The sequence below is a fragment of the Larimichthys crocea genome, chromosome I, assembly GCF_000972845.2.
Source record: "Larimichthys crocea isolate SSNF chromosome I, L_crocea_2.0, whole genome shotgun sequence".
NCBI lineage: Eukaryota > Metazoa > Chordata > Actinopteri > Sciaenidae > Larimichthys > Larimichthys crocea.
The window spans coordinates 38,393,094-38,409,145 of NC_040011.1; the positions used below are offsets into that span (position 1 = coordinate 38,393,094).

The window sequence follows — 16,052 nt, forward strand, 5'->3', positions numbered from 1 at the left end:
TGTGCAGGAAGGGCATGCGTCCCCCTCTGATGCGGTTCATTGTGCCACTTTTCCAGTCTGCAGCATCCTGCTTTAACGTGTCCCTGAGGCCCGAGGAGCAGCGCAGAGGCATCCCCACTGTCACTGTGTTTGTGTGACCTTTCACCTGGCAGGAGGAAACAGGAAGTCAGTGCCCTTGTGTGTTTGTAAAGATAACCCAGAGCCCGCCTGATTTTTTTTTTTCATTTTTTTTTTTTTGTTGCTCTTTAAGTGTCAGAGATGGTTCGTGTGTTCGTGAGTGTTTCACAGTTGAGGGTTCTGCTTTGATGATGCTTAATAACATCCTTGATTATTTCAAGTGAGGTCAGGGGAGTGTGCGGTGTCACAGCTGCAGAAAAGGATCAAAGACGAAGTTTATCTCATAAAGAAAAGGTGATCCGCTTTATTACTTGCATCAGCAGGTTTTTACAATAATTGTTTGGGTCTTATTCCAGAAATGATCGAACATGTGATTGACATGCGATGACAACAACGTAAAATATACGTCAAAGAACCACGTTTCAGTTATTTCTTTGAGTGAAAAGTGAAAAAACAAAGAGTGTGCATTCTATCACATAAGTGTTCAGATTCAGGCACATGGTAACGTATATATATATGAATGTACAAATAATGGCAAAGCAACAGGAGCTGCTGGAAGTCAAATAAAGAACTCAAAGTTTCATCTGGGTGTCAAATAACATATCGGAAAAATGCAAAACGGTTTAATTTCCAAACCATTTAAACAAATCTTACAGTAAAATGCATGATTTGTTCATACTGGATAATGAAAAAAACTTTCACGGGTGAGTTTAATAATAGCCTGACCCGATGAAATAATGATTCAGATTATCATTTAAAAGGTCAACTATCTCCATCTGTCTATAGACAGAACCAGCACACAATGTAAGGGCGGCGTTTAGCTCAGTCGGTAGAGCAGACGCCCCATGTGCGAAGGCTCGGTCCATCTTTCTCTCCCCGCAGTCCTGTCCCTCTTCAGCTGTCTCTATCAGAAATAAAGCTTCAAAAGTAATAATCTTTAAAATGTAATTTGAGCTTCATTATATGTTTGTTTTTAAAAATGTTGACTTCTTCAGTATGATTACAGTACAAATGGTGGTTATGGCAATTTTCATAACATTTCAAGGCAATTTTCACATAGAAAGAAAAAACATCTGCCGATCAATAAAGTATGGAAAATAAGAGCGGAACATAACGGTGTGAAATGTTAAACTCATTCTGCTAAAAATGGCAGTACGGTCTTTTTAAAGCTCAGTGATAACAGCCATTGCTCAATAAGTGGATTAACAGCTCTTACACACTGAAACTGTATTGATTGTGCTTATGTTAGTCCAGCAGAGCAACAGGAGGGTAGTGGAGGAGTTTAATAGGCTGAGGTTTCTGTCTGCTGTCATTAATGCATGGGCTGAAGAAGGGGAACACCTTGCCCCTTGGCCCGTTGGTGAACGAATAGATCAGACTCATATCATCGGCGTTGTAGAAGGACACCCTCCTCTCCTCACAGTCCAAGAAAACCCCGACCCTCTGAAGGGAGGAGCTCAGCCGTAGCCTCGTCCAGGGCTGCGTGCCGGCAGAGCACTCGCTCCCATTGCGCATGCGCAGCGTCCAGTAACCGCTTTCCGGGCTCAGCTTGATCCGAGCGCGCCTGTCCACGGACTCAGACGCCACGCCCAGGTCCCACTTGGGTTTGGAGGTCACTTCTACCTCCCAGTAGTGTTGGCCTGACTGAAAGCCCTGGGCAGCCAGGATGTTGACGCACTGGAGGAAACGCTTGCTGTGATCCGTATGTGGAACCACGACGTCACACTCAGCTGCCGCGGTTTTGTCCCTGGAGACGTAGATGCTCACGTGTGCCGTGTCAACATCGAACGTTAACGGGGAAGGACCTTTTGGGGTGAAACAATTCATTGAATGATAACTGTGATAATATTTTCGTTAACAAGATTCAACAGAGTGTCACATTTTAAATTGAAAATACATCCTATCTGTGGAACTACTGTCACCTTCTTTCCTTCTATAACGCTATAATTTTACTGTGATTACTCCCATTGTTGCGGCAGAACCAGTTTTCAGCTCAAGTCTTATTGTGTTTAATGAAGCGCATCAGAGAGGAAAAATTACCTGGCTTCAGAGACTTGAACATCTTTCTCCATGTGATGTACTGTAAGGGAGCCATGTATTTGTTGCTGAAAGTGTTTATGTCAAACTCCGGGGCCATATCCACCTGAACACATTGTCTGTCCAAACAAAGCAAACAAATTCCATTTTAGGGTAATTTATTCGCAGCACAGATCGCGCTAAATGGAAATGTAGACGTCAAATAAACACGACAGGTGCAAACATCCCGAAAGCAATCAGCCATAACTCAAGGATGAACACTTACCTCAGCTGTGGGAGCTGGAAAGAAGGAAAAAAAATAATAATCACATGATGAATTAAAGCAGGCGACACACTGGGTTTTATTTAAAGTTCAGGTGTCGAGTTACACGTTCCCAGCTTGACACCCACTTTGTGCTGATATCTCACCTCAGTCAGCACGACGCTCTCTGTGTTAGCGCTAGCCTGCTTCAGCACCCTCATATTGTCCTCCAGCTCCCTCACGGCCAGCTTGACGGCCTCCAGGTGGCGCTGGACTTTCTCCAGCTCCTCCTCCTGCTCCCTCCTCAGCTGCTCCAGCATGCAGGTCTCCTCGTTTTGCAGGATCTGATGGAGAGCTTGGAATTCCCCTTTGACACGAGCCTGCAGATCTGCTCCGGCTCTCTGCGACAGGGGGGAAAATGAATGATGGCACAGGTGGACGACACAATGCAGCATTTTCCTTTCTTTGTATTTAATTGACCCGACGGAAATAGTAAAAAAGTTAGGCATGCCGATCCAGTGTGTATGATTTATGGGCCTCTATTTACAGATGCATAACAGTGTAGTGCGTAATCACCTGAAAATAAGAAACCATTATGTTTTTGTTGAGTGGGTGTTTCACATTGTTTTTTGCTTGTTCCATGGACACCATACTTTCTCCTTCTTCACACTAAAAACTGGAGGGCAAGTGGAGGGGAAATGCCACTGAATCTGACACACACTGATCCTTTAATGCTCTGAATAACTTCTACAAAAAGTACACATCTCTAGAGAGAGACAAACAAGTGGTAATGAACCTACACTACATCAAAGACATGTGCGTCAAACGACAGATAACCGTTTAAGCGGGGAAGGATTTCCTGTTGATCATCTCAGCACAGCATGCACAACTAAACTCAAGCTCTTATCCTCCATCTGTCTCACAAATCTGATGGGCTTGTTTTGTTTCGATCGCTGCTGCCCGTCGCATAGCTGCTCCGTTTAATGCACCACATGAAAAAAATAAGATAGGGGTAAAGAGTTCCTCTTCATAGTTTACACACGATTAGGTCAGAGGTTAGGGTGGCGTTATGTTTAACATATCAAAGCACAAACTGTCACTTAACACATCTGCAAACACCACTAAATATGCACAGTGACATATTGCAAATAGCCATTAGGCGAGGGACTCTGCATTCTTATCTGTTAAGTGCTGCCATCACACGAGTGTACCTTTATGGCATCCATCTTGTCTTTGTCTCTGCGAACGCTGTTCATGAAGTCCTCCTTCCTCAGGCGATGGCTCTCCAACGTGTCTCTCAGTTGTTTCTGTGCAGTGATACGTAAATCAAATCAGTGTGTGGAGGGGGGGGGCAGAAAGTGTGACACGCATGGAGACTGCGCAGAGAATCAATATCAAACTGATAAACAACCTTCAACGTGCAACGTGTTACTGAGTGACCAGAAAATAAACACCACCTCAAATGTTCTAATTTTGTGATGACTGATGCTTTTTTTTTTTACGCTGAGTCAACACCATGGTACTTTCTGTTGTTATTGAGGAAGTTTACTTGAGGACATGTTTCTAATATTTTTGTCCACCTAATGTGTATATAAAGAGTTTAACATTCTGCTAATTAAGCCTTTTTATAAAAATAATTTGCCAAACATTAAACACAGGCGGTAAAGATGATGGTGATGAATAAATAAATGTGAACAGTCACCGCAGTATGAAGAACGTTGCCCGGGATGGCATCTAAAATGTGATGGATCATTTTTCTTTATGGTATCTATCCTGCTGACGCTGCTATCGATACTCAAGCCAAGTTTTCGCTCAACCCGACAAGAAATAATCGAAAACATAAAGCCCCCGTGAAACTGTCATTTATTGTTTTTCAGTTTTAGTATGGATTGGTCGGTGAGGTTTAGAGGTGTCGGTGGGTGGATTTTATTTCTTCTGGGAAGAGCTATCTGGCTTTAGCTTTATATTATCCTGATAGTGTGTTGTTGACCTTTGAATCTATTTTCCAAAATGAGGAACTATTCTTTGAGAAACATACGTGAAAGCTCAGACAAAAACACCTTTACAACTTAATGAGAGTCACAAAGACTTATTCCAGGAGTTTTGGATTGGATTATATTAAAATCTACAGGTGCGTTTATTATTCGGGCAGTGTGTATTGGTTCTCCGGCTGCGCTGAAGTCACATATCCGGTCATACAAAGTAATATAAATAGGGAGTGTAGGGTGAACCTTGCCCTGAGCAATACAAGTGAGATATGTTCAAGGTGGAACTGCTGTGAAATAAACACAGGTGTGGACTGAAACGTGGAAAACAGCTGTATTAATCTTATAAAACTCAAAGTTTGCCGAACGCTCATTTTTAATCAATAGGTTTACTTTGGAGCACAAGGTTATTTGTATTAGATTGCCAAACAGTAGCTCTGAAGGCGTTGAAGGGGGCAGCCAAGCAGGATCACGACTGAACACGCGGCAGAGGCGTGAACTCACCTCGAGGTTCTTGAGGTAAGAGTCCGAGGTGGTGACTCTGACCTTCTCCACCATGGCCGCCACGAGGTAGTTGGTCTGAAACTCCTTGGAGCTGAACTCTTTGCGGCATTGCGGGCAGCTCACGGGGCCTTGAAATCCCCTCCAGTATCTGGAGATGCAGGGTTTACAGAAGTGGTGCATGCAGGCCAACATGACGGGCTCCCGGAAGAGGTCGCAGCATATGGCACACGTCAGGTCCTCTCTCAGGCTGATCTTGGAAGTCGTGGCAAGGGCGGCGGTGGCGGTGGCCATCGTCGAGGGAAGTTTGGTCTCTGATGTCTCTGGAGGAAGCGAAAGCAGAAGCCTGGAAGACAATGAGAGATCAGTTCAGTCAACAACTTCATGTTTGGATCACACCACATTAGGTTAATCATTGGCTAAATCTGGACCCTGCACAGTGGGTGGTGCACCTCCTCCCCCTCTGAGCTCCAACACTAATAACAAATACACTTGCTCCTAATACTTTTAAGCACCCTACCTCAAGTGTGAGCGTTAATCAGTGTGAGCAGGAGTCAGCTGATCTGTCATGTGTTTTGTTTTGGTTTCACCATGAAGCCTGTTAGCGCTTAGCCACACACACACACACACACACACACACAGCAAAAACAGCCTGTTAAAGCAGCATAAAGCTACATAAATGTAAAAGCCTCGGAGCAGAGACTATAATTAAACTTTAGTTATGGTTTTAATGAACCTACGGTGTCTGTTGTTCGGAGAAACGTGTGGCCAAAACACTTCAAAGTCGCTCCATCTGCTCTCTCTGCTCCCTCGGCTGCTGCTGTTTTGGGAACAAGACGTACACACGCACTGCGCATGCGCAGACTACGAGCGCTGCTTCTGATTGGATGGTTTGTTTCACACAGCAGCAGTCAGACCTCAGACATCAGGCAGTCAGCTGGTTTTCTGTTTCTCTTTTTGCACAGAAAAACTTCATTTCTGCACCGCTGCAAATTCACAAAGTCACATCACAAGTCAGTCTATGCGATGCTGCCACAAGCAGGGCAGCAGCCAGTACTGATCAGTTATATATTGTGGATTATAAAGCCTCCACTATCTCCAACAATGATACAAAAGAAATAGCCAGCTAGTTTTGGATTCTGCAGTGTATCACTGGTCATGACAAACATAATATATGAACTCCAATATGAATATGACAAATAAAAGCAAGCTGTCAGTTCCAGATGCTGCTTTCATGTAGCAAACATTCGACAGGATGTTAATCTGCATAACCCTAATTCCCTTATCATACATACATACATACGTTTTTTAAAGGATGAGCATGTTTCTGTATAAAATTCTCGTTTTTTCAAGCTGTTGGATGCTTGGTTTTTTTCCCCCCTGTTGCAGCTGGAACGGATGTGGAAGGTCAAGGGTTGCGTGGTCCACGTGGTAGTGGGGGCACTTGGGGCAGTAACCCCCAAACTGGGAGAGTGGCTCCAGCAAATCCCAGGAACAACATCTGAAACCTCAGTCCAGAAGAGTGCAGTCCTAGGAACATCAAAGATACTCCGCAGAACCCTCAAACTCCCAGGCCTCTGGTCACCAGAGGACCCGAGCTTGAGGATGACACGGATACCACCCCGCCGGGGTGAGAAGGAGATTTGTATTTTTTTATTTTTGTGTGTGTGTGTGTGTGTGTGTGTGTGTGGTGTATGATGTAATAATAAAAGCATGTGATTCAAGTTCAAAACAACTTTATTCAGTTCGTTTGGAGCACTTTTACACACGAAACACAGGAAAAAAAAACCTGTGGAAAAAATGTGGAAGAGTCAATAAATTGTTGATAAATGAACTACAAAAAGACAAAATTTATAAAATTGTTTAAAAAGCCAGGTAAGACCAGATAAAAAATAGTATTTAGCAATCGGAGTGCAGAGGGAATGAACAAATATTTGTTGGTTTTACAAGCAGGTATAGCATAACGTCGCCCTGATGGCAACAGAGAAAATTCACTTAGTATGTGTCCAGAAAAAAAAGCCCAAATACTTGATGTTTGTCACAAAGGGAACTGAGATCCCTTTACTTCACTCATCAGTGATCTTTGAACAGATTTGAACGACACTGTTTAGGCTGTTTCCGTCTTTAACCAAGAGGCTGTGAAAACCAAGAGAAAAAGGAAAATGTCAAGAGACTTTCAATTAAAAAATTTTAGGATTTAAAGAAGCTCTCCACCAGTTTACAAGGAAAAAGGGGTCAAAATCAAAGCAGTACAAGCTGAGATACCCTTTTATACACTTTTAAGTCTCAAGAACTGGATCCTACATTTCCCATAATGCAACCCAAGAGTGACCCTTCCTGTCTTGAAATGCTCAAGTCTTTCAAATGCCTCACCACCAGTTTGTAGCAGGCTTTTTTAAGGCCTCATCAAGATAACCTTTATTTCAAACTTCAGATTCAGAGTCACAGTAGACATACTGTCATGTTTTGACAGGCTAAATATTCCATCTACAACGTGCACCTAATTTACATCACTTTTTCATATCCTAACTGTGGACTGGAAACTCCGTCTCATGTTGTCAAAACATCCTAATTCCCAGACATGATACTGAGCACATGACGTTGTCCTCAGTGGTACAGCCCTGCTTATAAAGTAGGTTTAATGAGACACCTTATGTGTTTGTATAATAAATATACTTATAAAGTATGTATCTAATAATACCAATACTAATATGTCATATGTCAAGACCATAGCCAGTTTTGCTTTCCTAGACACACTGGCCTTGTCTTTAATGGAAGTACCCCCAGGGGTGTAATTGGAGAATCCCACACAAACGCTTTCCGCAAGAATCCAATTTGTTGACTTCACAGAGTTTTAAATCAATGTTTCTAATCACTGAAGAATTAAAGGCTGTTATCTGGATTAGGCCATACACTCTCCACCTGTCAAGTGTCACCAGTGTGAGAAACATGAAAAGCCAAAGGAGGAGGATGGACGAGGCATGAAGACAATTTTGTTTGTCCTCCACTCCTGCAATCATTTATTCACACAGTCTATGCACAAAAAGACAGAGACAGGATGAATAACCACACCGTAAGTTTTGTGACTGTACCGCATGTTGTTAGATTACCATTACTCTCAGAGGAGCTTGACGGAAACAGCAATCAGACTGAGAGCAGTGGGCCATAAATAAAGGATCCCAGGCCATATGGAGGGTTGTCCTACAGAGCTCACTAATTAGATTGATATGAGCACAGGTAAATGTACAAAGCTGCAAAAAACCTACAGCAAAACCAGTGATTTAAATGACACTGCAGAGTACAAAAAAAATCTTCTCCATGGCCACACTTTCTCACCATTTGAGAACCTAGTTGAAGATAAACAAGTTTGTAGCAAGAACAGGAACATTTATCAGGAATGCAGCCAGAAGAGCCAGAAGGAGAGTACTGTCAACCTTGACTGCCGAGTGACCCAGTGCACATGGAGGCAGGAAGCCAGCTCTCATAACTGAGAGACTAGATTGAGCCAGAGAGGCAGTCTACCACAGATCAATAATCAGTGGACCAATTACTGCATCATTAAATAAAATCCCACCAGGAGGATAGAAGGATCTCATATATTGTTGCTCCCTGGACGATAAATCTCAGCTGGGACCTTGAAAGGCAAATACACGAAAACTCAGAAAGTAACACTCATGAGACGTGACATTCACAAAACATTCTCGTAGTGGGTGATAATAGTTTGCCGACGTGACTGGGGGATGCAAAAGCTTTGCATTTGCTTTACATGAAGAACAATAACTCCAGGCTCAGGCACAGTAACACCATTCATTCATTCAAACCTTGTGAGAACTAAATTCATGCAGCTGTGTGATACTGTCAGAATAGTTAAATACAGCATTTGAATATAAGATTTTGATCTCCAGCTTAAAGTAAAAATAACAACTTACTCATCAAGGACTTGAATCTATTTTAGAAAGTCCTGGAAGCTCACAATAAGACGGTTTGTGTCTTTATTGTCTTCCCAGAGAATCAACTGTTTCAAGCAATAAACTGACACAACAGTATGTGTCACAGTTTAGTCCTAACGTTGTTCATTTGATTGCCGAAATTAACTTAAGCAATACATGAGGATTTACTTTACAATCTTGTATTGTTCCAAAGTTCATTCAAAAGTGTAAAAGAAGGTGAAATGGCAGGCTTTAAAGTGAACAGCCTGCCTGTAAACACAGAGCAACATGTCATAAACTCTGTGTTTCTGCGACATTTCATTACAGTTCTTTACTGTTTAATGCAGTGGAGAGTGCCTCGTTTAAAAAAAAAAAAAGCGCTCTCTAAGGCGCAGACAATGCGCAGATCTCCAGTGACGGTCCCTGGCACTGATGTGGACGCTCACGCTGAGTCCCGTAGACCTGCTTCAGGAACGCACAGCCACAAGATGCGCACGAAGCGCTACAGTTTGGGAGGAGCTTCGGGATTTTCCCCCGCTGTTTCACGCCACTCTCTGGTGAGGACTCGTTTGCAAAAGGAGATATAGGGGAAAAGGTGAGTGCATTAATATAAGCTTTCATTTAGACTTTAAATTAATATTGCCAGGATTTTTTTAGTGACAATTATGTGTCCCTGACGTACAGGGTATTAAATTCTCTGCTCTTTTCTGGCTGCGTAACTTGTACTTGCTGAAACTATTAAACGTGCGTAATTTGGATATGAGAGGAGCGTTTTGGAAATAAAGATGAAAAACTGTCCAAATTATGTAGCACTGCCTGTGTTGGAAGCAAACGTGACTAGTCGCTTGAATAAGCTTTGAGAGCTCACTTGGTGATATTTCAATGCGCACTATTCAGTAAGTTAAACAAATGGTGACAAATTACGCACGAGCGAAGCATCAATGCATGTTTGATTGGGAATGAGATCTGTCATTATAATCTGACGGCAGTGCGCCAGAGTTCACCAGAATCCGGTCGCACTGTGGCTTTTTGCTCCAGCAGGTGTAATGTAACAGATTTCTCAGTGTCACAAGCTTGCCTCAAGTCAAGGATTACCATGTTGATCAGAGAAGGGTGCTTTGACAAATTGCTGATGGTTTGTAAAGTGCACATGTCGCCTGCAGTCTGCCTGATAAATCCCTAATGTTCCTGTGTGTCTGTCTGCTCTGGTTGCAGAGGGTACAGGCTGTGCATGCTTTCTGGATTGTGGGCAGTGCCACACTGTAGTTGTCATGACCACAATTTCAGTGGTCCCTATAGATTCAGAGTTATCTTGCAAGTCATTTGAATCACGATGTGTGTGTGTGTGTCTGTGTGTGTGTGTGTGTGTGTGTGTGTGTGTGTGTGTGTGTCTATCTCCATCCTTGATACTTGATATTTCCCTCTCATCTATGGGCCTCACACCTGATATTTTATATTGTTTACTCAGATGTTCAAGAACCCAAAGGCTGCATGAGTGGTTTTAATTTCTTTGTTAACACACACACACACACACACACACACACACAGAGAGAGAGAGAGAGAGAGAGAGAGAGAGGACAGTATGATTCATGTAGTGTATATAGTAATTATGACAATAAAGAAAGACAATGCAACTAAATATGGTGTTATTATATTATATGATCATGTATTCCTCATTTTCCACAATACAGTTTTTAATTGTAAATAGAATTGAGATGATGACAGATGATGATAGATGACAGTAGACTACAGTCTGTGCAATAGTCTGTCAGAAATCCTCAGAGCAACCAAAGAGTGTTATTCACAGAGAGATGTCCTCTTACCAAATGATGTCCTCAGTGATTACATAAAGACTTCAGTCCTGAGAGTGCATAAAAAACTACTAAAGTGTCTACACTTGACTAAAATAAATTATTTTTAAAAAATTCACCTCCCTCTCTGCCTCATTTTAATCCACTGACAATTGCACTTCTCTACATGTTGTTATCTTCTGTGTACTTATCTAGTTGTTTGTCAGCTTACGGTAAGAAGGAAGGATTTGTATTATTTTTCACTTTTACTGATCTGTAACAAGTATGTACTGTATTATATCTGTAATAAGTATGACTGTTGTTTTTGGAAAAGGAAAAAGTTCTTATTTCTCATTGTATTTACTTTTGCCTGTCAAATGAATAAAACATTTATGGAAAAATATAAAAATGAGATCCTGTAAATGAAATCAGAGTCTTGCAGATTTGGTGAAAGCCTCTGGCTGAGCCTAATGTCTCTTAATATAATTAGCATTAATCTGCTTAATGTAGATGCAGAGACTTAGCGGTTACTTAAGAGTCAAACACCGACAGCAGTTCACATCCCATGACAAAATATTCTCTCTGTATTCAACAGGAGCTTTCAGGCTCTCAGGTAAATTAACAGAAATGAAAAAATAATGAACTCCGGAAAGTATACTGAAACTATTTTTTTTATTTTTTTGGGAAACATCAGCCAGTACTGATCTTTCAAGCAGAAATTAGGCATACCATATATTCCCTTAATAAGATGCAGACTGTGTATGTGAGCGCTAATGAGGTAGCTTTGAACTGGCTGTCTCCTTCTGATCACATTGCTTCCTCCATCATTTTCCTTTAGCCTTTTCATTTCATATATAATGGTGCAGGTGTCTCTTGGAAAAACATGCTGCTGTAACCAAACAAATAATCGTGCCATGGTCATTTCTATACAAACACCTATAGGTCTGTTTTTTTTGGGGGGGGGGCGCTGATTTTCTATTGATTATCATCATCGTAACTGAAATGAGTTTTTCATTTGCTTTTCAGAATACTAACCTCCTCGTTGCAATCTTGGGTAATTGTTCTTATAATTAAGCCGCATTCATTAGACAATTATCTTATCTTCTAAATTGCACTGTTTCATTCTCTCAAGTAAAATGCAAAATGGCTTTAATAACAGTATGACATTTACAGTGAAAACTGCCCGCCCCAGGTGAGAATATAAAGAGAATAATAAAATAGTTGTGAACCAGTTCTTTTTAATCAAATTTTATTAGAAGCTGGATTTAATCAAAACCCTTGCAGTTCATTCTACGCTAAGAATAAATGACATGATTTTGAATTCAAACATGGAGGGAATGTCTATGGCTAATTTCGGCAAATGGTGGGAGGTATTTGTTGCTTTTTTGTATAAAGAGACGATGGGCCCACCATCAGGGTTTAATTCCCATCAGTGATATCTTGGCTTGGTCAGTGTTGTGGAGAAATTGCTGAAGTCAAAGGTCAATGATGAGGTCAGGAAGGAAGGTGTTCAGGAGCCTCTGATGCTGTATTATTTATTGACGCTTGATCAAGGAGAATTAGAGACACTTTCAAAGTTCATCAGAAGTGCCTGAGTCGCTCTCACATTCTGCCGAACTCATCCTGGTGGATTGACTTTAAACCCAAAGATAACACCACAAATACGCCCAGAATTAATTAAAGAGGATGTTTCTATTCATGCAGGTGTTATTGTTATTGTCTAGTCTGGAGACGCAGATGTCTGTTTTCCTCAACGGCAAGCTATCTATTATGAAGAAGGCAGCAACAGGTCTCTTCGACCCTGGCCACCGTGTTGAGATAGACTGGCACCTGCTGTTCTCAACCGAAGCCAAACAACTAATACTGCCGAGGACCTTAAGGCCCACGCGTGACCTCGTGTAACCTAAGGATAGAAAATTCTATAACAGTCAGGCATTCAAGGTAACATAAGTGGCAGTGTTTGAGACACCTGCACAGAGGGGGATGACAGCATGTGAAGTTGAGCTCAAGCTCGAGCTTTTTCCACAGTGATTACCTTTGTTATTTTTTTTCCGTAGCTTGTTGGGAATACTATTCCGCCTGGCTCGTGTCAGAAAGTGATTTTATTCTGTGTTTTCTCTCGTCAGGTGTCAGCACAGCCTCAATCTGGCGTCTGTTGAAAAAATGAGCCCACCAGACACATCCAACGGCACAGGCGAAGGGGACGCTGGTGAAACCAATCTTTGGATTCTTGTTAACGACAGCATGGGTTTGTACCCACCCGGTTTTCACACTGACATCACCAAGCACCTCGGAGTCCAGATCACCCTGATCACAGCTTACTCCCTAATCATTCTGCTGGGGCTGCTGGGAAATGCGCTTGTCATCTACATGATTATCCGCTACAGAAATATGCGAACAGTCACCAACTTCTTCATAGCTAACCTGGCCCTGGCAGACCTCCTGGTGGACACTCTTTGCCTGCCCTTCACTCTGGTTTACACTCTGCTAGATGAGTGGAAGTTTGGGGCTGTGCTGTGCCACATGGTGCCGTTTGCCCAAGCCCTGAGTGTGCATGTATCCATCCTGACCCTGACTGTCATCGCTCTGGAGCGTTACCGCTGCATCGTTTTCCACCTTGGTCGGCGCCTCACATGGCACTCCAGCTTCCTTATCATGGCATTCACCTGGACTATGTCAGCTGTCCTGGCAGCACCCCTGGCTATCTTCAGAGAGTATCGCCAAGAAGAGATTGCCTCTATCAACCTTCGTATTGCTGTCTGCTCTGAGAAATGGCCCCATGGGACCAGCAGGGATGGAGTCATCTACAGCCTCTCAATGCTGCTCCTACAGTACATTATTCCTTTAGCCATCATCAGTTACGCTTACATCTGCATCTGGGTTAAACTGAAGAATCATATCAGCCCATCCAGCCGTAACGACAGCATTAACCGCCGTAAAAAGACCACCAAGATGCTGGCACTGGTGGTGGTGGTGTTTGCCATCTGCTGGCTGCCGTTCCATGTGATTCAGCTGGCCAGTGATCTGGACCTCGCGCTAAGGCTGAAGGAGTACAAACTGATATACACCGTGTTCCATATCATAGCTATGTGTTCAACTTTTGCCAACCCTCTGCTGTATGGGTGGATGAATAAAAACTACAGGAATGGCTTCCTCATGGTCTTCCGTTGCGAGGACAAGGCAGATTCTTTCCACCCAGAGGGCTCATACAGAACACGCTCCATAAGACGGCTGACTCTGAACGGTCGAAATGGCGGACACCCTCCCACCGCTGTATGAGATTAAGACAGTTTTTTAAAACAACCTGTTGAATTTGAATAAACACACTGAAGGCACTTCTGGTTTGTGGCGCTTTAGAAGTAGCCTTGTGACTTGAATGATCTGAGCTTGGGTATCTATGTCACAGAGGAGGGCTCAAAGCTTTGCATGCAAATCGCTTTATGTAAGGCTCTTCTTTCCTTTGTGAATGGTACGAGTAAAAATACTTTTGTCAAATCTATTCAGATATGTGTGTAAGATGTTTACTATAATGTGGTAATTAATTGTATAATGTATAATGTGTTTCCTGTAAATGCAGAAGTCTTGTTAGTTAGTAACGTCCAAATAATTATGTACGCCACTGGATTCATACGGTAAAATTAGGCTTTTAATGTGTTCATGCTTGCTGAAAAAAGGAGGTGATTATTGTGACTGTGAGGCCAGGTTTCATTTTTGACTGTTGTTTTTTCTATCTGTTGGCTGATTTTCTCACAATCACTTCAAATGCTGCGTTTTGAAATAATTCCAACATTCTTGCAGAATGAAACATTTAATTGTCGTTCAAGGAATCCAGAAGAGACTATCAATGATTTTCTGTCCAATTGTGGTCACCTGACCACCAGCTGTTCGTGATTAGATGAAGTCTTCTGTTTCTCAAGGAAAGGGACTGAAAACCACTGAACTGTGTGAAGTGAGAGAGAACAAGCTCTTAATACCTTCGTTACAGAATGTGAGCAGCTGCTTCAAAGATATTTAAAAAAAAAGGGATTTGGAAGAAGTCAAAACGTGTAATTGGATGCTCAGCTGCTAAAGTGTCCTTTGTTTGTGGTGTTTTAGTATTGAACAGAGGACCATTAATGAACCACAGGGCCTCTGGGTACACATATTGAGCTCCAGATGTACACTCATCTTTCGAGAATTCATTTGACCATCAGGAGAAATTGTGTTTTGTGCCTCTACGTCAAATAAACAGACGGAGTGAATTAAGGTAAATGTCTTGTCAGATTCTGTCTGGGTGTATAAATGGATATAGTGGCATATTTCAATGCACAAGGTATCATGTATCATGCATATGGACAGTAACAGTGAATATAATTAACACATTAATTACAGAAAAAGTAATTGAGTAATTTAACAGTGCTACATGAAGTCATGCTGGTGTTGAGGAGTCTGACAGCTGTTGGAATGAAGGACCTGTGGCAGATCTCCTTCTTACATGGTGGGAGTATCAGTCTGTTGCTGAAGGAGCTGTTTAAGGCCTCCACAGTGAGAGGAGTTGTTCATGATGCATGTCAGCATTGCTAACACCATCCTCTCCTCCACTTCCTCTATGAAGTCTAGGGGACAGTCCAGGACTAAGCCGGCCCTCTTGACTTGAGTTTCTTGAGGCTGAGGCTTCCTCCTGACGTCGATCACCATCTCCCTCGTCTTGCTGGTGTTGTTGTGAAGGCGGTCGAGATCACACGAGTCGAAGAAGTCTATGATGACCCCCTCCTGTGCTCATTTCCTTCTGATACATCTCCAGTGATGGCTGTATCATCAGAGACCTCCTGGAGGGGACAGCTGTCTGTGTTGTGGTCGAAGTCTGATGTGTACAGGGTGAAGAGAAAAGGGCCTTGGTGCAGCAGATCACCACATCAGACACACAGTCGTGTGGGAAATAGAACTAAATAGAAACAATGCATTCTTTCAAGGTGAATCAAAGTCCCACACAAAATCTTTTTCAGCAAAACAAACAAAACCAATGGGCACAAATACATTCCAGTAAAATGTAATGAACATGGTCTATTTAGTTAATTTCTAGGAGAGAAATATGTATTAGCTGATTCTTGACAGCTTGCTGGATTCCTGTCTATATTCCTGTAGATTGTTATAGAAGCTCTCAACCTTTATCAGGACTACCAACAAACAAACATTGAGCATAAACCAAATGGGCATTGGAGGTAATCTATGAAGTAGAGCTGATTTCTGGGATGATTTTAGTATGCAGAGAAGATTATCCATCTGTTCTACTTTAGAACACGCTAAAGGCAATATATATCCAAAAATAGCAAGACATGGTCAGAGTTACCATAATGTTTTTTTTTAGTTGAAGACAGATTGTAGGTTTTCTAGGCAGCAGACTTTTTAAGGAGCCTTACACGAACAGGACTTAATGACTTTCTACAGCATGACTTTTCTAGGTATTTCTTAT

The 16,052-nt window shown here is 42.2% G+C and overlaps 2 protein-coding genes across 4 annotated transcripts; one reads left to right on the forward strand and one right to left on the reverse strand.

The window, feature by feature from the left end:
• Window positions 1-392: 392 nt before the first annotated feature.
• On the reverse strand, window positions 393-5,747 carry trim105 (tripartite motif containing 105). 3 transcript variants are annotated; one of them, XM_010744744.3, is made up of 8 exons: window positions 5,622-5,738; window positions 5,402-5,479; window positions 4,885-5,227; window positions 3,607-3,702; window positions 2,563-2,796; window positions 2,420-2,433; window positions 2,158-2,273; window positions 393-1,922 (listed from the first exon to the last, which is right to left on the reverse strand). In XM_010744744.3, exons 3-8 carry the CDS (start codon window positions 5,173-5,175, stop codon window positions 1,363-1,365), a joined length of 1,311 nt encoding a protein of 436 aa, XP_010743046.1. In that variant the 5' UTR covers window positions 5,176-5,227; window positions 5,402-5,479; window positions 5,622-5,738; the 3' UTR covers window positions 393-1,362. The 3 variants fall into 3 exon arrangements, with proteins under 3 accessions (XP_010743046.1, XP_010743047.1, XP_010743045.1); XM_010744745.3 differs by having other exon boundaries at window positions 5,402-5,488; XM_010744743.3 differs by lacking the exon at window positions 5,402-5,479 and having other exon boundaries at window positions 5,622-5,747.
• Window positions 5,748-9,261: 3,514 nt separating this feature from the next.
• Window positions 9,262-14,840, forward strand: npy7r (neuropeptide Y receptor Y7). Its single transcript, XM_010744742.3, has 2 exons — window positions 9,262-9,405; window positions 12,727-14,840. The coding sequence occupies exon 2, from the start codon at window positions 12,764-12,766 to the stop codon at window positions 13,877-13,879; it is 1,116 nt and encodes a 371-aa protein (XP_010743044.1). The 5' UTR covers window positions 9,262-9,405; window positions 12,727-12,763; the 3' UTR covers window positions 13,880-14,840.
• Window positions 14,841-16,052: the final 1,212 nt, after the last annotated feature.

Coding starts and splice junctions, on each gene's coding strand:
- trim105 (XM_010744743.3), bottom strand. CDS start 5,175: ATGGCCACCGCCACCGCCGCCCTTGCCACGACTTCCAAGATCAGCCTG. Junction 3,703..4,884: donor CTTACCTCAAGAACCTCGAG/GTGAGTTCACGC, acceptor ATCACTGCACAG/AAACAACTGAGAGACACGTT. Junction 1,923..2,157: donor GTTCAAGTCTCTGAAGCCAG/GTAATTTTTCCT, acceptor TCACCCCAAAAG/GTCCTTCCCCGTTAACGTTC.
- npy7r (XM_010744742.3), top strand. CDS start 12,764: ATGAGCCCACCAGACACATCCAACGGCACAGGCGAAGGGGACGCTGGT.